The 22,094-nt window shown below is 33.7% G+C and overlaps 1 protein-coding gene across 2 annotated transcripts in view; it reads right to left on the bottom strand.

Moving 5' to 3' along the window:
* RELN (reelin) overlaps positions 1 to 22,094 on the bottom strand; it is a 482,573-nt gene that overhangs the window by 282,569 nt on the left and 177,910 nt on the right. For both annotated transcript variants that reach the window (XM_011365192.1, XM_011365193.1), the window contains exon 4: positions 3,521 to 3,591. In XM_011365192.1, coding sequence (XP_011363494.1) covers positions 3,521 to 3,591 — 71 coding nt within the window. The remainder of the gene's footprint in view (positions 1 to 3,520; positions 3,592 to 22,094) is intronic.

The following is a 22,094-nucleotide window of genomic DNA, read 5'->3' as shown; positions in this document are numbered from 1 at the left end:
TGTATGTCACCTGTAATAAAAACAAAATTTAATAAAATTAAAAAATAAAAAATAAATACAAAACACATTTCGTACCCTCAAGAAGTTGATATCTAATGGCAGACACGGCACATGTAATAATGTTCTTATTACAACATGCATTAATAGTTGTCAAATGAATGAATGCATGCTCAAGTAAGAGACTTCTTTGAAAGGCAGTGTGATATGACGGCTATACCACAGGCCACTGGCCAAACTGCCTTGGCTTCAGTCCTAGCTCTGCTAATTTCTAGTTGTGTAAATTTAAGCAAGTTATTCTCACTGTGCCTTTGTTTCCTCATCTTTAAAGTGAAGATAATAATAGTTTCTTCTTCAGAGGGTGGTTGTAAAGATTAAATGAGTTCATAGAGTATTTAGAGTGGAGTCTAGCCCATAATTGTGCTGACAGTGTTTTCATTTGTGTTATTATTATGCTTTGAGAGTTATGTCATCATGAATGAGAGTTGCCAAGATCAGCCTGAGAAGGGGCCTGAGTGGGCATCAGAGATGTTTTTTTTTTTTTTTCAGAAACAGGTAATACCTAAGCAGAGTCTGAAAGCCTGATTTAACCAGATGAAGAAAACCTAAAAGGGTAGTTCAGACAAAGGAAACAGGGAGGGTCTAGAGTACAAATAACAGTGGAGTGATCAAGTGAGGTGCATTTCAGGAAATTTAAGGAGGAATGAGAGAATGACAAAAAATGAGGTGGGAAGGAAAATTGAGGCCAGATTGTAAAGAATTTTCCTTGCATGTTTTGATAAGCAGTAGGAACTTTAAAGATAAATTATTGCCTTCAATTGAGATACTGAAGGGTTTTAAGCAAGGAATGATAGAATTCTATTTCCATTTTAGAAAGCTCATTATAGCAGTTCTCTACAGGGTGTGGAGAAAGCAGGAGCAGGGAAACTAGGCAGGAGGCTATTAAGCAATTTCCAAAGGAGGCAATGGGGCCTAATCTGAGGCAGATCAGTGGGAACGAGAAGGAGGAGGGAGATGGAATCTTCTCCCCTTTGTCCTTGAACTGATGCTGATCCTTCAGGGCTTGCTCCCTAGGATGCCCTTCCTAAGGAGCCCAGGCAAATTTAGCTCCCTCTGTGATCCACTGACCTGCCATTTACATCCCAGGACTCAAGAATAGGAAATGGGTCTTTTCTTTTTTATACCCATGTTTAGCACTATGAGCTAGGACGGGTCTTACAGGTATACTGGATGTTTCCAGAATAAAATCCTTCAGAGATTGTCTGAAGGGATTACGATTAAACTATCTAAGATATCACTAGTATGTTCTGACCTTTTTACTTTTTAATATGCTTAGCCAGCAATTCAGTCTTGTAGTAGTAGCTGCCTTCTAGCTCCACAAAGCAAAATTTGCTCTGTTTAAATTGCTTAATTTGATTTAAATCAACAAACTAAGTATGTTGTAATTGAAAGGCATTGTGCTGTGGTATATAAATTGTCATTTTTTTTCTCTCTAATAAATATATTAGATATTCCTCATCTAATGCATACAAATTATTACATGTCAAATTTATATTATTTTATTTGAGAAGATAATTAATGTTTTAATTAAAAGTAGACAGGGCCAAAATAAATATACAGTTTATAGCACCAATTATTTCCCTTATTATTCCTGACAGCAGGAAGCCATCACTCTTGTTAGTATTCTTTCCACCCTATCTTGGATGGATTGATATGATTTCAGTTGATTAGATGCTATTGAAAAGCTCAGTGTTTTCCTTTGTCTTGGGCCGAAGACCATTTTTCATAACATTCACGTCTACCATCATGTAAATCATGTTCTCATGCAACACTGATATATAAGGCTTTTTTTCCCCTCACTGGCTAAGATCTTTTTCCCAGTGATTTTTCTTAGTTAGCTTTTTCTTTTCATTTTAAATAAACCCATCCCAACAACTAATTTACAATATGAAAGATTAAAAAATCCGAGGCTTAAGAGAAACCAACTTTTAGGTAATGATAAATGTTAATTAGACATATTTTTTAGGCAATATGCAGTTTTCAGGATATCAGTGTTCACTGCTGTATGGTGTTTTATGTTTTCAATAATGTGAACATTTTCACAGTCTGAAAAAAAGACATATTGTGATAAATTTTTTGAGCCTACTATAAAGGCAATTACATTTATTTTTATTCTCAAAAATCACAGAATAAAAGTCTGTTTAATCAATGAACACTGATGATACATTTGAAATTATAATTAGAATGGGGTTTTCTCATTCAAGAGTTATGTATGTAAATTATCAGAAATTTGCCAGCAGTAATCATCAAGTATCCCATTACTTAGATAAAGCAATATTGATGATGTACATATTACTATAAATAATAAATGGTATTTTCTTAGGCCTTTTAAAAACCAATATAATTTTTTATTATTCTCTCCTATGATCCATTAGATTATCTTTAGCAGAGCAATAATCAATAGAAATTTCTTTTAAATTCAATATGTAATTCTTAAATTAATAAATTTCACTCAAATATCACTCTGTAAACAAAAAACTGATAATATGCCTACGATGATGGTAAAAAGACATGGCATTGAAAAAAACTGGCTTCAAATGTATCCTTCATCGAGATGCTTAAATCGAGAAATACATGTATAGCTGAGAAAAACTTGTATTCGATCTATTAACATTTTTTTGAGGAGCTGTCATACGCCAGGCACTGTTAGGTTCTGGGGAACCAAAAAGCACTAAGGCATGGTTCCTCTATTTGAGAATCTCTGTCTCTCAAGGGTGGCATCCACCAATTTTCAAAGGAAAATCATATGTGAAGTGGGAAATGCTATACTGAAAACACAAAGTTGGGTGAAAGTTCAAGAGGAATCAAATTTGTGTGAGGGCATGGATCCTGGTTTTTACCTTTTCACTGTGTGTGTGTGTGTACATATGCATTCATGCATCTATGAGAGTTTGGTATGGGTGAGAGTCTGGATGTGTATGAGGCAGTCACAAAGCAGCAATCACTTAATGTGACTGCTCAATGTACATTTCATCTATCTAAAATATCCAGTATCTATCTATAAGTCTGGAATTAATTAGTGCACACAGCTGAAAAAAGCATATAGATAACAACATGATTGAACATTAAAAGCAGTAATCAAACATTTTCAACAAAATTTACAAGAAATTTAAATAGTAAATTAATCAGAAATGTTTTTGTAGAATTAAGGTTTTTTTTGTAGAATTCTAAAATTACTAAGATCTATATTTTCAGGGCAACTAAATGTAATTCATTAAAAAAACTGTGAAAAGAAGATCAATTTTCTCTTAGTCCGTTTTGTTCACACTTAGTATTTTCAGAAGTCTACAGATCTTTGTCACTAACTACTACATAATTACTAGGGATATGAAGAGATAAATAATTCCATTTTTAAAGCAACATGATTAAGTAATAGTAATGAAATGCTTACTCAATACATAGAACATAAAACCTACCATAAATAATTTTGACACAACCAACAGAAATCAAAGATGATTCTTACCTCCTTGTTCACACAACTGCTGGGCTAAAGCATCTTTGAAAATAATCTGGCCCCTGTGTGTTGCTGTAGCCCTGGAAATGAATAGGAAAAGGTTAATCCAAATCTTATGTTTGGAGGTAACAATGCATATTTTTAAACTTTTAAAAACTTAATTTTTTAACATTATTGTGTGACTATGATTTTTTAAATGAGTGCATCTGAATAGTGATATAAACTAACAATAGAGTCAAAGCTTAAACCAAGGGTTGAGAATTATCTTCTGATTTTACTTTGTAAAGATATTGTAACATTTGTGCACTTATTCTAAAAACAGCAAAAGTGAGCAAATCCTGGATAGAAGAAAAAGTGTGAAAAGGATGCTTATTAAAATTTCTGCTTCAGGAAACCTTGATATAAAGTGTTTTGTGGAGCAATAATGATATTAGCACTGGAGAAAGATGTTCTTAATGTAGTTTTTTCTGAAATCAATAGTACCATAACATATAAAGAGTGAGAGAATTACATTTTTGAAAAGTATTTTTTTTAAAGAGAGTTATTTGGAGCTTTCATAATGATAAAATCTGTTATAATAAAACATATCTCCCCATGCCCACTAGGTCTAATTCACCATTTGAAGGAGATGTGCATCTTTTACCTCCTCTAATCAGAGCTGTGCACATGAATTGGCGAAAAAAATAACATCCTTGCAGCAGGTGTGTTATTCAATGGCTATAATAGGAACTGTCTTATTAAAGGAAGAATTATTTATACTTTTAAATTTGAAATTTTTCTCCTTAAAAAGAATTTTTTCTGGCATAAAATGTATTATTTAAACAACTTTAAAACAGGAAATCATGTCTCTTTAAGAATCTTGATTTTAGAAAATAGGCCATACAAAACATTTTTAATAACTAAAATATATAACATAAAATCTCAACTTTAGTTCTAGAAAAAATCACCCTAGGACAAAATTAATTTGATTCAACCAGCACTTACTGAAGATGGATTATGTACAAGGCACTGTGCTAGGTCACAAGAGGGCAAAGTTTGGCCCCTGCATTTCTCCTCCATGCATGCACACTTCAGTCAATATCTTGTCCTTTGTGGGGCCCAATGGGACCTCATGACTCCCTACTGGTCTCTGTGAGATGTACCTTCTTCCTCCATGCTGCAAACTTCTGATTTCTATCCTCCATTGAATCATTACTATCACTAGTATCAGTCCCCCAGCACCCAACTCTCCCAAAATAATCTGATAAACTAAGCCATGCTGGAGTGTTAATGGGTGATATTGCTCCAAGCTAACATTATTTCAGCAGTGAAACTAAAAATATACAATGGCAAAATAGCGAGAATTTTGAATGGTGGCAAGAAGATAAAACTGAAGAGAAAAATCAGTGGGCAGCCTTCAACTCACACCATATGTGATGTATGTGGGTAATCAGCCCTTGTTGTTGAATAGTAATTATTATCAAAATTACAGATAAACAGATGCTACCACTCTCTCTATATATTGACATATGTGTATAAATTTTCCTTTGCTCTTAGCAAGCTGAAAATGAGGAGGACTAAATGTAGGGCTAATCCAAGCCACAAAAATGGCCTACAGATTCAGTAATCAATTACAAGTTTTATGTCCAGGGGGAACATGGAAACCTAATTTACCTAAATATATTTCATTGTTCAAATCTCAATCAGGTCAAGAGCTTCTGAGTTCACACACACTTCTAATAGTAACACAGCAATCATAACTGTAGAATTTTAATTTGACATTTGCTTTGGAAGGGACATATTTTCTGAAACGAGTAGCTAACATAAAAAGTCCTACAACGTGCATAGTGTTTAAATAATTGTTCATTTTAGTTGCCTCTGATTGTAAATATATAATATTTCTATTGTAATATTTCTCGTTGACCCACAAACTTAGTTATCATTATGCCAGTCCATGCTCCCCATAAAAACGATGAGGCTGATGCACGTAGATAAAATTCATGTTACAAAGGTTTTGCCTTTTCCCGGGATGTAAAGAAGATTGAAATATCTCGGTCACTGCACAGCACCTTGCAAATAATTTACTTGCTTGCTTCCCTTATTATTCAGGTTCCTCAAATTTAGGGTTTGTTGCTTTCATTCATGTTCTTACTTTTGCTACTTTGGTTCAGTAAATAAATTTCTGAAGAACTAGAGATTAACTGAAACTGAAGAAATTTTTATCATCTAAATTTCTTTAGCAGTCATACTCATTCTTCCAACAATTATGGAATTCCAATATATGAAACAGAGGAGCCCTGGCTCTTAAACTTGTTTGGTTCCCTCTCCTCATTCAGCATGTTCCCCACCACTCATTCCCAAAAACTTCCTGGCATACTTTTCTAGAACTCCTACAGTTTTAAAGTGGCAGAGTTCAGAAACCACTGAACTAGTCTAACTCTTAACAGTATATGGATCAGGAAACCAAGACCCAGTGAAAACCTGCTGAATGTCACATAGCCTGTTAATAGCAGAACTTGACTCCAGGTCTCAATTCCAAGCCTTGGATTCTCTCTTTGGCATCATTAATTTTCAAAATGTGGTCTATAGTGGTGCCCAGGGGTCTCCATGGCAGTCAAAGGACCTGGGCTTTATATGTTCTAATTATTTAATGTTGTTTGAAGAAAGGGCTCAGCAATTAGAAACTGGCTTGAAGAGCACACCACGTGTTCAGTGTCATTATCTTAAGTCCTCTACATGGGAAAAGCTGAAGTAGTAATAACAATTATGTGACTGGTATATGTATACTATATATATAAACCATATACATATAGTTATTACTATTATAACACTTCTTTTATGAATTGAAATTTACCCGTCTATCCCTGCTAGGTGCTATTATAAGGGCTCTACATATAGCAATTCAATCCTGACAACAATTTAGATACCATTATCCCCATTTTCCTGGGATATAGAACTGCTGTGTGATTTATCTAATGTCCCACAATTGGTAAAGCCAGGATTCAACCTACACAGTTGGAGTATAAAATCCTTGCATTTGATCAATACATTAACTTGTCATTGATCTGGTTCAAGGATTTGATGGTAGCTTTCAATCTCTTTCTAGAGGGAAAGCCTGCTTTATGGACCTGATCTTCAAAGTCATGCCTTTGGCTTATGCTTTCTACTCCAACCCTTTAGTCCATAGTCAAGCCTTTTCATGTAACTTTCTTTTGTATAAATTTCTTTTCCGTCTCCAGTTGGAATCTTGGCCACTTGGCCAACAACTCCATGGCATTTGCCTTTAAAAATACCATTTCTCTTGATCTCTTTTCCCACAGTTTTCTGTGAGCCCCTCAACTTCTAACCAACTCACTGCAGTCCACCTTCAATTCTGTGTCACATTTCCTCCAACCATCCCCATGACTCGAATCTCTCCTGTTCTCTACCAGATATAAGAGCACTGGATGCCAGTCTCATCCACACCACTGCCCAAACCCCACAGGGGTGACAGGACACGTATGCATGTTGACAGATAGTCATCATGTGCATTACTTTCTTTACCAACCTTTTAAATCACTTAGATAACATTTTAATATAAAAATACCTAACACTATTGGAGATTCATAGTTAGTAATTTTAAGGGCTTGCATATTAGCACCTTATCTTGGGGAGAAGAAAGAGCAGAGGTCCAGGTGACCATCAAGAACATAATTTCCAATTGTTTATTCCTTGAGATGTCTGCTCTATACTGCCCGGGGTCTGGCTGATGTCAATCATAGTAAGCCAGTTTTGAACATATTTCAGAGCTATGAAACAACTCATGATGGTTTACCTATAGAATTACAGCACTTCAAATCTTCTATGGAGAGATATACCTAATATATGTATATAAATATTTTACATATTATATAAAAACAAATATGTTAAATATAAAATATATTTAAATAAACATCTAATTTAAGTGTAAATATGTATATATACATTTAAATATAAATATAAAACTATATACATTCAAAAATTACTAAAAGCACAGTAACTCAAGAGTTGAAAGACTCTAGAGGTCATGTCTTTCAATTTTTAACCCATTTTTTTCTTTTCTTATAAAATAAAACTATATAGCTATGGTTTTTTAACCCATTTTTTTCTTTTCTTATAAAATAAAACTATATAGCTATGGTATATAGTTATAGGCCTTATTCATTTTCAAAATTGTTATTTTGTGGAATTTATAGCTCTCTTTTGGAGAGAAGTCTATCGAATTTGTGGTGCTAATAACTATGTTGATGCTACTTACACTTAATTTTCCATAATTAGTTGTAATTTTTCAGGAAAGTTCAAAAAATATCCTCATTATTCACTGTTCTGGGGAGTAGACCAAATTTTTTTAAATAAGCTTCTAATAAGTACTTATCATTTTCTTGGGAGATGCCTGGATTTCTAGAGCAAATTTGCCAGCAAGAATCTCTATTAAATAAGTAATTTTAAAATTCCTTTGGGCTGTTATAATCTATCATTTGAAAAGCTCTATAGATTCTACAAATGGAGAAGGTTCATTATGATCATCACATTCAGAGCCTGAAATAGCCTTTGTTATGAATTTAAAAGAATATGCCATATTCTAATTTTAGCTGAACTCCTATAGCAACTATCTGCCAAGCGATTGCAGAACTAAGTGTGTAGTGTGGTTAGGCTCAGTGCTGAGGCTCCCAGTCTCTGGAGTCAGTCAGAAAGACCAGAGTTCGAACAGAGTGAGCTGCCATATATGAGCCATCTGATGCTGCACAGTTCCTTTAATCCTCCTATGAAGGATTCCCCATATGAAGACAGAAATAATAATAACAATGACCGTTTAAATACATGAATATTCACTTTTTGGATACAGTCTACCTAAATAGACTTCAAGTGTCTAGAATAGCTGGAATAGTTAATTAAAAAGAAATTATCTCCCGTAAGGCACCTGTCAAAATGACAAACATATAAGGGAATCAAAACTGTATTTTTCAGTTCACAATTTGCTCCAAATGTGCAATATTTCCAACCAATTTCCAAAAAAGGAATAAAAAATGGTCTTAATATAGTTACAGTGTCTACCCAAGTGTATTGTTTCTTTATTTCATGAATCACTTTGCTCACAGATTAACCTAAAGAATTTTTAAATCTAGGGCAACGTGCTTTACCTGCAGTGGTGGGTTACTTTTCCTGCTTTTCTTTCCTGCTTTACCAGTGAGCTCTGGTTATTTATTGTGCCTCATTCATTCAGTTGGAAGGGCCTTCATTAATCAGAAATCTGACATTAATCTAGTGTAATATCAGCATGCCTGTGCCAAGACACCCTCCAGGAAGTGTTACTAAATATGTGGAACATGGGAAAAAAAGAGAGGTGGTTTGAGTTTGGAAAATTTGTTCTTCAAAGGAATCAATTCACTTGCAAAGATTCTTGCCCCTTTTCATCAGCAAATTACTGTACTTCCTAATTTGGTTGGGGATAGAGCTTGACACTTAGTAAAACAAGAAAAAAACACTAAATTCTTTAAAACATATAAAAAGGACTAATGAATAACTTCAGGAAAAATTATTATTGTATTAAACTCTCAACTTAAACTATGCCAAGGCCATTGAAAAATAATCAGAAAATTGTATGTTTTCATAATGCTTTTTGCTTTTCAAAGTTTTCCTGCTCTCATTGTTTTTAATTACGTCTTTAATTCCTAAGCCATAGTATTTTATCTTTCTGTCAAATGTACATTTTCTCTTCCTCAAAACAACAAATTTCAGCATTAATGATCATAATCCAATAATCGCAAAATCTAAGTGTTCTTAAAGATTGCCATATATATGGCTTAATTCTGTTTTCTGGTTAAGGTATGATTTTCATTAGTATGACAAAGAACACATAAGATCATTTAAATAGGACCCAAAACACTAATGGCTAACAGTAACTTAGCTTCCTTCCAAGTGATTCAGCAATGCTAATCACAGAGTTTGGTTTTCAATCAAAATAATACTAACTAGTTCTATGTCTATGTCTATGTCTATGTCTTTGTCTTTACTAACTAGTTACTAATTAGTCTTTAACTAATACTAACTAGGTTCTATGTCTATGTCTATGTCTTTGTTTCTCTAGCTAATTTCCTGACTAGTTAAAAAAAAAAAAAAAAGTAACAGATGACCTCCAAAGTCTATTTAGGTTCTAAAACTTTATGATCCCATGATTCAAAGTCAAGTGAGCATATATGAGCATGTGCACACACATGTATAGTGATATGATGGATGCAGTCCTCATCGCTAGGAATACTTCCCAAAATAGTGTTGCACATGTACACTTGTAGCATTGGTAAAACAAGCTTGCATCAGAGCATGAGAGCTTTCAACAGTTATATTTTTATTTTAACTCATAATTTAATGTGTGTGTATATAAATGGGTTTTGCATGTACAGCTATATCCCCTAACTCAGGTAAAAACGAACTTTATCTTCAAAGTCGAAAGAGTGAGTCATAAATTTAGCTCCTCATTAGTCAGCAAATTCTGTCCATTTTATTTTTTTAATTCTCAAATGTACCCTTCTTCCTCTCCACAGCCACTGTTTTAATTCAGAACTTAATCATTTATCATCTGAAAAACTGCAATGCTCTTGATTGGAATGCCCCTCCACATTCACTCCCATGCCAATCCAAATTCCATGTTATGTCAATTTTCATTCTAAAATTGTTTGAAATCCTTCTGTGGCTCTCCATCACTTAAAATGTTGTCAAATTCCTTAGAATGGCCTAAAGATGGCTCAATTCTAAAATAGGTCATTTTTCTACAACAAATTTTATGTCTCTGATGTCTGTGAGTATCTTACTATACATGTCAAAAAAACCTCAAGGTTCCAGAAGACATGGTTTCTCTCATGCCTCCAAGAACTTTCATGTCCTATCCCCTGTGCATTTAAGTCTCTTGCCAAAACTTTATTATTCATTCTGTAATTTTTTTTCCAAGAATCTCTTACCTTTCTAAAGCTTTCCTAGATCTCTCCAATAATATTAGTTTAGACCAGGGATCCCCAATCCCGAGTCTGCAACCCGGTGTTAGGAACCAGGCCACACAGCAGGAAGTGAGCAGCAGGCCAGCCAGCAAAAGCTTCATCTGCATTTGCAGCCACTCCCCACTGCTAGGATCACTGCCTCAGCTCCACCTCAGATCATCAGGCATTAGATTCTCATAGAAGCACTGGTCCCCTGTGCCAAAAAGGTTGGGGACCGACACCTTCTCCAGGGACAGCACAGCCTAATTCTATAACTCTGACATAGGAACTTCCTAATTTACAGTGACGCAATTTGCAGAACAGGCAATCCTTTTTGCAGTTATTCCAATCATAAATACAAACCAACACAAAACCAATCCTGATGCCCTCTAAATCCTGCAAGACTAAGCCCCTGCAATCCATGAAAGTGAAAAGGTCAATACTATGGGCAACTGATCAGGTTTAAAAAGAACTGATTGCTTGAGTACATTATGAGATACTATAAATCCACGTTTCTCTGAATCTGGCAAAAATTTTGTCAAAAGCATTGTCTGTCTTTGAAATTTTAACACTAAGCTCATTTGAGACAGTAAATAAAAACCTTTCAGCACAGGAGAGGAAAAAAAATGGCATAGATGATAGAGGCTCTGTTCATCCCTCTGGCGACCAAATCAAAGTTGTGACAGAAACAAGAAACAAGCAGCAAGGAAAAATCGCCTGGGATCTAGATGAACAAGCCATACAACTAGGAAGAAATCCAAGAAAGCACCCTGAAATGGCAGAAGGTAGGATGAGGCGAGGACATGGGGCTGTGGGGTCCCGAGTGGCTGAGAAACGGAGGCTGCGGCAGCGGCAGTGGCAGACCCCTCTTAAAGAGACCCGGTCGGTGAGGAGATTTTCGCGGTGACGGACCTGCTTGCTCTGAGCACCAGGGCTGATTCGGCTGCACGAAGGGGACACCAGGGACTTACAGGGAGACATTGTCGGAGTGAGGGCCGAGGTGAGATCCACTCTGTACAGAAGTGCCAGCGGTATCCATTGTTCCCTGTTAAGCCCTTCCCTCTTCCAGTGCGCAGACTCAGCGCCGCCACAGCTGAGATGTCACCAAACTGTGTAACAGAGGTTGCTCTGGTCAGAGGATTACCTGAAACTATGCCTCCCCCAACTCGCAGCCCCACCCAAGCCACATCAAGGTGTAGCCTCAGCGAGTCAGGTGCTCCTTAATGAGCAGCGCCTAGACTCACACTGGAGGCAGCTGGCCTCGGTTTCTGGTGTGGCCTTTTGAAGCAACTATAAGCACATCATCTATGGATTGCTTGCTGAATCTTAACAGGTGGCCCCAGAGGGTTAGAGGCTTGGGCTGAATTTGGCCTGTAGCTGAACCCCTCTTAGGACTATGCCTCTGGACACCTACTACACAAAGCCACACCAATGAGACCGGGAAACTTAGGAGCTTTGCTTAGTACACAGAAACAGACATAGAAAGGCAGCCAGAATGGGAAGACAAAGAAGCAGAAGCTATATATATGAGAGAAGAGAACAGAGATCCAGATATAATGGAGTCAAGTAATCTAATAGATGCAGAGTTCAAAAACACTGGTTATAAAGATGCTCAATGAACTTTTGGAAAGTGTAGATAAATTCAATGAGAACTTCAACAAAGAGATAAAAAACATAAAAATGTAAATGGAAATTATAAAAGGGAACTAGTCCGAAATGAAGAACACATTATATGAGATGAGAAGTATATTAAATGGCATAAACAAAGGAATAAACAAAGTGAATAAAGAAAAGGATCAAATGACCTATCTAGAGGACAGGAAAGCTAAGGACACTCAATCAGAATGGCAAGAAAAAAGATGCCAAGGCTATAAAAATAATTTAAGGAGCATATGGGACACTATTAAATGTCAAAATGTCCATCTGATTGGCGTACCTGAAGGAAAACAAGATGTTAAACAGCTGTTTGAAAATATAATGATAGAAAACTTCCCTAACCTGATGAAGGAAATGGACATAAAACCACAGGAAGCTCAGGGAACCCCCAAAATCAGGGATCCAAAGAGGCCCACACCATGACACATCATAATTAAAATGCCAAAGGTTAAATACAAAGGAAAAAAATCTTAAAAGCAGCAAGAGAAAGGCAGATAGTTACCTACAAGGGAACCCCCATAAGACTGGCAGCTGATTTCTCAAAAGAAATTATGCAGGGCAGAAAGGTTTGGCACAAAATATTCGACGTGATGAAGACCCAGGATCTACAACTAAGAATACTTTATCCAGCAAAGCTATCATTTAGAGTTGAAGGACAGATAAAGAGCTTCCCAGACAAAAATAGCTAAAGGAATTTATCACCACCAAGCCAGTATTACAGGAAATGTTGGAGGGACTTCTTTAAGAAGAGAAAACATGTATCAAAAACAGGAATAAAGATTGGTAACAACTACAGTCCTATCAATAAATACCTCAAATGGAAAAGAATTAAGTGCTCCAACTAAAAGATAGAGTAGATGAATCGATAAGAAAACAGGACCCCTACATGCTGCCTACAAGAGACTCACTTATTCAAAGACACACATAGACTAAAAGGAAGGAGATGAAAAAAGATTTTGCTTTGATGTATTTAGAAGGTATTTAGGTCAGACAGAGAAAGATAAACTCTATATGATTTCACATACATGTGGAATCTAAGGAATAAAAAGAACAAGCTAATCAAAAATAGACTCACAAATATAGCGGACAATTTGGTGACAGATGTGGCGGGGGGATTGGGGGCTGGGAAAATAGGGTAAAGGGTTAAAGAAGTACAAATTAGTAGCTAATGGATGGTCACAGGGATGGGGAGCATGGCATAAGGAATGCAGTTTCAGGGGAGGGAGGGAGCAATTGGGGGATCGTTTTTGATGAACTATATAGATGTCTAACTAATGTACTATATATTTGAAACTAATTAAAATAAATAAATTTTTAAAAAAATCTTTCAGCACAAAGGATGTTTCAATATCTTCAAGGAGAGAAATAGTTTGCCTACAGTCAGAATTCTGAGATGAATTAAAAGCACTAATATAGAAGCACCAAATACTTTTCCAGAAAATTTACCAGAAATTATTGAAAAGAAAGGCTATTATTTATAACAGGGCTTTAAACTCCATTAAAAAGTAAGCAAGGCATCACTGAAAATGATACCATGAATGATCTTCCTTCCCAAACATTCACCACTGAAAGACTTTCAGAGGCATTCTGCCTATAGAATAAATAATGGGAATTTTACAAAGAGATAACTCCAACTTTGCATGTAGTTTGAAGGTCCTTAGGCAATCAATCAATCGATCGATCAATCAATAATTCATTCATTCAATGGAAAGCAAAGCAAAGCAAACAAAAAGTACACTAAAAAATTTTAAGACTAAGCTTAGTATAAGAAAATAAAAGCTATTTTTTGTACAACCACCATTAGATTCAGTCCATGCAGGAAAATTTCTCCCAAAAGAATATTTACAATACAGGTTTTATATTCTTTGTTTTTCTATGTAGTATCTTTAAACACATGGATTTGTGTATTATTTAGAAAATCAATTTTGGTATTTTTAGTGTGTGAAAAAGAGATTCCAGGAATGGAAACCAAATTGATAACTTGAGTTTGACTTCAGATAGTTTGACTTGAGTCCAGAACCAAAACCATAACTCCATTTCCTCATTTCTAAAATAGGTAATTTTTCTACAACAATTTTATGTTTCTGATATCTGGGAGCATCTTACTATACATGCCAAAAAAAAAAAAAAATTCACCAGCTTCCAGAAGGGATGTGGATCATGATGTGGCCACCATTGCCTGAATATGTGGAAACCTGGCAATACACAGATGTTCTATATATCATTTGGTAGTTATGTTCATCTGTGGTATTGTATGCATTCAACCAAATGTAGTTGGAACTCCGATTCTTACTTAAAGGGTTTTCAATAACATTGCTATGTGATATTGCACAGAAATAAATAATCGTTTTGTGAAAAAGCACTCACAGTTATAGGATATGTAACACTAAAGAGAAGCAATAATTTATCACTGGCAGAGTTTTATCCTTTATACTTTTTTTTTTTTTTTTTGCTTTGTAAATGAACAACAAAGTGGATCTAGGGAGGGAAGATACTTTCATGCTGATAAAACCATGTTTTGTTTGGCAGTGTGCAAAAGGATTGCTCTCACCAACCATTAAAAGAAGCAGAAATGCCAAATTTATCAGGATTGATCACAGAATTTTAAAGGAAGAGAAAGTTGAACAGACTGATTCATGTATTAAGAAGGATTACACCCAGGTGTCAAATATTTGTCAAAAGCTCCAAATTCACATGCTATGTTTCTGAAACTGAATGGAGAAGTGCTGTATATTAAGAATACAGGACTTTTTATTGTCTAAATTCTAAATAGCTTTAAATGAGTTTTATGAGGAATTTTCCTGGTTCAGAAAGCCATAAGTAACAAATACTTGATTATAAACAGCAAAAAGGTGTATTATTTTTGTTATTAAAAAGGTCATGTTCTCTCTGCCTCTGCTGAATAATTATTCAACAACCTTTTAGGATTATGACTCTGATAAAGTGCTAAAACATGAACTTGTTTTAGGTGCTCACATTTCTTAATCCAGCTCTGTTGCCATATAAGTGCTCAGCAGATATTTTTTGAGTTAATTTGAAACTGTGTCTTTTATACTAAGCTATATGTATCTTAGGCACAGGAATTTTTATCTGTTTTTTTTTTATATTGAGCTCAATGCTTGACATATAGTAGCCATGCAGTAAATAGTTGTGGAATACATAAATGATTAGCCTGTGTTACATTTACTGTATAATGTTCCATTTACTATATAATGTTCCATTTACTATGTAATGTTACTTTAACAAGTAACTAGTAAATGATTGCATAGGAAACACTTTGAAATAGATGATTAGGTGATAATAATAGATAGTCAAGACAAACATTATTATAATCAAGATTTATCTCAAAAATCAGCTAACAGGAAGAACAATAAAAGTAAACAAGCTAATGTATTTACTTTACTATTGAAACATGTTTTCATGATTTCACATCTTCCAGAGTATTCTTAAACCATTTGTATTCCAGAAATACCTTCTGAATCTTCAAGAATGCTTTTCATACAACCTTTTAAAATCACTGAAATTCATCAAAGAAAAGTATTTGAGTGGCTCTGCTGTTTTAAACACCTTTCAACTAAGTAAGCTGTGTTAACTTGCCTCAGAGGCATCCTTAGGCAAGACAAGGACAAAAATGGTAAAATAGTATATCAACTCCAAATTAAATCTTAGTAAAAATTACGTTACCCGCTGGATAGTGAATTAATGAATTGGTATATTTGTTGAAACTCTCATGCAAAGAATTTAGACTTCACCTATGAGTGGACAAATAGAAAACTAGTTTCATAAAGAAAAATGGGGGTTTTGTTCCAGGTCTGGCATTCATTATCTCTATAATTTAGGTTGTATCACTTAACTTCTGTGTTTTTCATTTTCACTGACAAGACTAGATATTTTCTAAGATTCAGACAGTAGATCTGGAATCAGAAAGTGTGATTTTACACCACAGCTCAGTGGTTTATGTTGACCTTAGAGAAGTGTTTCTTTTTTGAGACTTAAAAACTTACACTACTTATCTTTCAGGGCTATGGTGAAAATCAAGAGATCAACTCTATAAAAAAAAATATGAAGAATTATGATAATGATGTTCTGATTGGTCATTTCATAAAACATTGGCACAAACTGGAAGAGAATTAACAAAAAAATCCCATAGGATGTAAGATCAAAAGTCAACCCTTTCCCTCAAAAAAAAGAAAAAAGGGAAAAAAAGATCATAAAATCTAAAATGTTTTATGATTGTGACAAAGCTGATGAAAGCTCTAAAAAAAAAACAGGATGTCTAAGCTCATTAACTAATCATAACAAATTAGGACAATATTGGTGTATTCTTACAAAGAAATCCTGCTAAAGTACACACGAGGGTTACTTTGGAGGAAACAAGTTATAAAGCAGGCTTCTCTCACATGATAAAATAGTAAATATTTTTTCTGCTATGAAAAAAATTTGTGCCTATTATAAAAGTTTAAAAATATAGAAAAGTATTAATATAAAAATAAAAGTACTCATATTAATACCTAGGAAAGATCACTGCTATCAACATTTTAGAAAACTATACGCTCTTTTAGTTTTTTATTCATAATTTATTCAAAATGTAATCATAAATATAAAGTTTTCAAGAAAATTGCTTGCCTAAAGAGGAAGATTTTTATTCCTTGATATTTAATATACATTATGAATAGTTCCTACATCATTAAAATTTTTAGAACAAGATTTTTTTTTTAATTTCCATCCCCCTACTCCCTTCCCCTTCATGAAGCAATCATCAGCTTCTTCTCTATATCTATGGGTCTGTTTCTATTTTGTTTTGTGTATTTATTTGTTGTTTTTTTTTAACATTCCACATATAAGTGAAATCATACACTGTCCTTCTCTGACTTATTTCACTTAGTATAATACCTTCTAGGTATTTTTGCAAATGGCAAGATTGCATTCCTTTTTATTGCTGAACAATATTCCATATGTGTGTGTGTGTGTGTGTGTGTGTGTGTGTGTACACACCACATCTTTATCCATTTACCTACTGATGGACATCTAGGTTGTTTCCATATCTTGGCTATTACCAATAATGTTGCAAGAACAATGAGGTGCATATATATTTTCAAATTAGAGTTTTTATTACTTCTTCATATTAATATCAGGAAATGGAAGTGCTGGGTGATCTGGAAACTCTATTTTTAACTTTTTGAGGAGTCTCCATACAGTTTTTCATAGTGGCTATACTAATTTACAATCTCACCAGCAGTGTACAAGCGTTCCTTTTTCTCCACATCCTCACCAGCACTTGTTATTTGTTGATTTGTTGATGACAGCAATTCTGACAGGTATGAGGTAATAGCTCATTGTGGTTTTAATCTGCATTTCCCTGATAATTAATGATGTTGAGCATCCAATTCATTTGTCTGTCAGCCATTTGTATGTTCTCTTTGGAGAAATGTCTATTCAGGTCCTTTGCCTATTTTTTAAACAGATTGTTTATTTGTTTGTTTTGGTATTAAGTTGTATGAATTCCTTATACTCTTTGAATACTAAGCCCTTATCAGATATGTCATTTGTGAATACCTTCTGCCATTCAGTTAGTTGTCTTTTCCTTTTGTTGATGGTTTCCTTTGCTGTGCAAAAGCATTTTAGCTTGTTGTAGTCCTATTTGATTATTTTTTCTTTTGTTTCCCTTGCTCTAGGAGATATATCCAAAAAGATATTGCTAAGAGTAATGTCAAAGAGTTTACTGCCTATGTTTTCTTCTAGGAGTTTTATGGTTTCGGGACTTACATTTAAATTTTTAATCCATTTTGAGTTTATTTTTGTATATTTCTTTTGTAAGAAACTGGTCCAATTTCATTTTTTTTTGCATGTATCTGTCCAGTATTCCTAACACTACTTATTAAACAGAATTTTTATCCCATTGTATGTCCTTGCCTCCTTTGTCATAGATTAATTAACCACATAAGCCAGTACCATACTGTTTTGATTATTGTAGATTTATAGTATTGTCTGATATCAGGGAGCATGATACTGCCCACTTTGTTCTTTAGAACTTAAAAATCAACAAGGATAAATAGAAGATCCTGAAAACTTCCAGGAAAATAAAAAAACAATAACTTTCAAAATAAAAATAAAATATCAGGCTTGTCGATTAAACTGGAAGCCTTTAGATTTTTCAGAGAATATTACTTTAAATCTGAAATTTTATATCTAGCCAATCTTATATCAAATGTAAGGAATAAAACACTTTATCACCCATATATATTTTCTCAGGAAGCAACTGAGAAAGTGTTCCAAGGAAAATAATAAAGTAAATTAAGAAAGAGAAGCAATCGTTAACCCGAAAAAAAATGAAAAGTTGTTCAAGAAAGAAAAAAATCATAATACACCATTTGGTTCTGTTGTATTTCTATAATAATTGAAACATTGATGACTAATTTTATGAAAATATGGGATATACTTATACTGGGAGAATGTGGAGTAAAGTTGGTATTGGGGGGTAATCATATGAAAGAGGTACAGCGTAACTGACCTCAATGCAAAGTCACTTGGTTTAAGTATATTATTTTAAAATTTGGATATCAATTTCAGAAGCGGCAGCTAAAAATGATGACAGTGGCTTATTCTGGGAGTATTACTGGATGGAAGGAATGAGGAGCAAAGTCTTTCTTTTTATTATAAGCTTTTCATATTATGTAACATTTAAATTCTCTTGTCAAATAAAATTTAATTTAAAAAGAAATTAATACCAAAGCAAGCAGAAGGAAGGAAATAATGAAGATTAGAAAAGAACAAAATTAAAAAGAGAACACAAAAACAATAGAAAACAATCAACAAAAACAAAAGTTTGTTTATTGAAAAGAATAATAAAATTGATAAATCTTTAGTCTAAATGAGAAAAAGGAAAGAAAATGAATTCACTGAAATCAGGAATGAAAGAAGGGACATTACTATTGACTTCACAGAAATAATAAGGATTATAAGGAAATATTATGAACACTTAATACTAACAAATTAGATAACCAAGTTGAAGTGGATAAAATCCTAGAAATACATAAAGTATTAAAACTGAGTAAAAAAGAAACTGAAAATCTGAAGAGACCTATAATAAGTAAAGAGATTGAATTAGTAATACAAAAACTTCCCCCACAAAAAAAATCTCAGGTCTTAACGGCTTCGCTGATGGATTCTATAAAATGTTTAAAACAGAATTAACACCAATCCTTCACAAATTCTTCCAGAAAATAAAGGAAAAAGGAAACACTTTTCTAACACATTCTATGAGGCTGGTAAACCAAAAGAAACAAATAGAAAAATACATCGCTAGAAAAGAAAGCTACACAAATATCACTTATGAATACAGACCCAAAATTTTCAACATACTACTAAGAGGTTGGAATCCAGCAACATATAAAAAAGATTATACACCATGACCAAGCATGATTTAATCTAAGAATGCAAGGAAGGTTCAATATACAAAAAACAATCAATGTAATGCACTATATTAATAGAATAAAGAACAAAAAGCACAAGATCATTTCAATAGATGTGGCAAAATCATTTGGCAACTTCCAACATCCTTTCATGATAAAAAAAAATACTTGACAAATTAGGAATAAAGGGAACATCTTTAACCTGATAAATGCCATCTATAAAACACCAATAATTAACATCATACTTATTGGTGAAAAAAAATAAAAGCTATCTCTCCAGGCTCATGAACAAAACAAGTATTCTACTCTTGCCATTTTCATTCAATGTTGTACTGGAGGTTCTAGTCAGGGCAATTAGGCACACACATACAAAAATGAGGCATCTAGACTAAAAAGGAGGATGTAAAAATGTCTCTATACACAGATGACATAATCTTATTTATAGAAAATACTAAGGAATCCACAAGAAAATTATTGAAACTAATACGTAAGTCCAGCATGGTTGCAGAATACAAGACTGATATATAAAAATGAATTGTTTTTCAATACACTATCAGTAAATAACCCCAAAATAAAATTTTAAAAATTCCATTCACAATAGCATCAAAAGGAATAAGATACTTAGGAATAAATTTACCAAAAGAAGTACAAGATTTGTATATGAAAAACTACAAAACATTTTTGTAAAAGACAAAAGAAGAGATAAATAAATGGAAAACATTCCATGTTTATGGATCAGAAAACTTAATATTGGTAAGATGCCAATACTATCCGAATAGATTTATATATTCAACACAACACCTATCAAAATTCCAACTGGGTATTTCCTAGAAATTTACAGATTTATCTTAAAATTCAAATGGAAATGCAAGAGACTCAGAGAGTCAAAATAATCTTGATAAAGAAGAATGAAAGCGAAGGACTTGTGTTCCCGATTTCAAAATTTGCTATAAACTTCCAATAATAAGACAATGTGATACTGCCATATTGACAAAAATATAGATCAATAAAATAGAATTGAGAGGTCAAAAATAAACTCTCCCAGAAGTAAGATTTACTCAGAAATAAACTTATGGTCAAATCATTTTTGACAAAGGATCCAGGACAATTCAATGACAAAAGAGATCTGTTCAACAATGATGCTCAGTCAACTGGATATCTACATGTAAAAGAATGAAGCTGGACCCCTACATCACACGTATACAAAAATTAACTTAAAATGGAATAGACACTTAAATGTAATAGCTAAAGCTCTTAAAAGAAAACAAAGAGGTAAATTTTAAATGACTTTGTATTTGGCAAGACTTTCTTAAATACAATACAAAAAGCACAAACAAAAGAAGAAAAAAATAGATAAGCCAGATTTCATCAAAATTAAAAAAATTTGTGCAATGAAAGATACTATCAAGAAAGTAAAAAGACAACCCACAGAATGGGGAAAAAACATTTGCAAATCACATATAAGTAACCCAATTTAAAAACAGGCAAAGAATTTGAATAAACATTTATTCAAAGAAGACTTATAAATGGCCAATAAGCATATGAAAAGATGTTCAACATCATTCATCATTAGGGAATACAAATAAAAACCAAAATGAGATGCCACCAGACCCCCACTATGATGGCTAAAGTAAAAAAGACAGACCATAATAAGTGTTGGTGAGGATGAGGAAAAATTGAAACCTCATTTATTGCTGGTGAGAATGTAAAATGCTATAGCCACTTTGGAAAACGGTTCAGCAATTTCTCCAAATGTTAACCACTGAGTTACTGTATGACCCACCAATTCCACTTGTAAGTGTATAACAAGGAAACTGAAAACACATGTTCACACAAAAAACACAGGCATGAGTGTTTCTAGGAGCATCATTTATAATAGGCAAAACTGGAAACAACCCAAATGTTCATCAACAGATGGCTAAATAAAATGTGGTATATCCACACAACAGAGTAGCATTCAGCCATAAATAGGAACTTTTCATGTTATAACATGAACCTTTCAAGGATGAATCGTGAAAACATGCTAAGTTTAAAAAGCCAGGGACAAAAGCCTATATGTTGTATAATTCCACTTATATGAAATGTCCAGAATAGGCAAATTGATAGAGATAAGAAGATTAGTGGTTGTTAGGGGATAGCAGAACGGGAGGTGACTACTTATGGGTGCAGGGTATCTTTTTAGGGTGATGAGAATGTTCTGACATTTTTTGATGATGATTGCACAGCTCTGTAATATACTAAAAACCACCTAAATGTACACCATTGTGGTATGTGAATATCTCAATGAGCTGTTATAAAAAAATTAAATTGAAATTTATTGCAGAAGGCTATAGATAATCTAATAGTAGATAGACATATAATCATTATTAAGGGCATTATTAAATACAGAATCATTATTAAGGTGTGTTTTGGGGATGTCTCTTTTTTCTTGAGGCTAAAGTTAAAATGGGAAAAAAGAAGTGTTTTGTTGCTTGAAACATCCAAAAAAAGAGAGAGCTAAATTAGTATTTTTTTCACACTGTCATTCCATTCTTCAATGGTTCATTA

Source organism: Pteropus vampyrus, unplaced genomic scaffold (assembly GCF_000151845.1).
Source record: "Pteropus vampyrus isolate Shadow unplaced genomic scaffold, Pvam_2.0 Scaffold107, whole genome shotgun sequence".
Lineage (NCBI taxonomy): Eukaryota > Metazoa > Chordata > Mammalia > Chiroptera > Pteropodidae > Pteropus > Pteropus vampyrus.
Note: the sequence above shows the minus strand (reverse complement) of the source record. Positions and strands in the feature narration are given on the sequence as shown.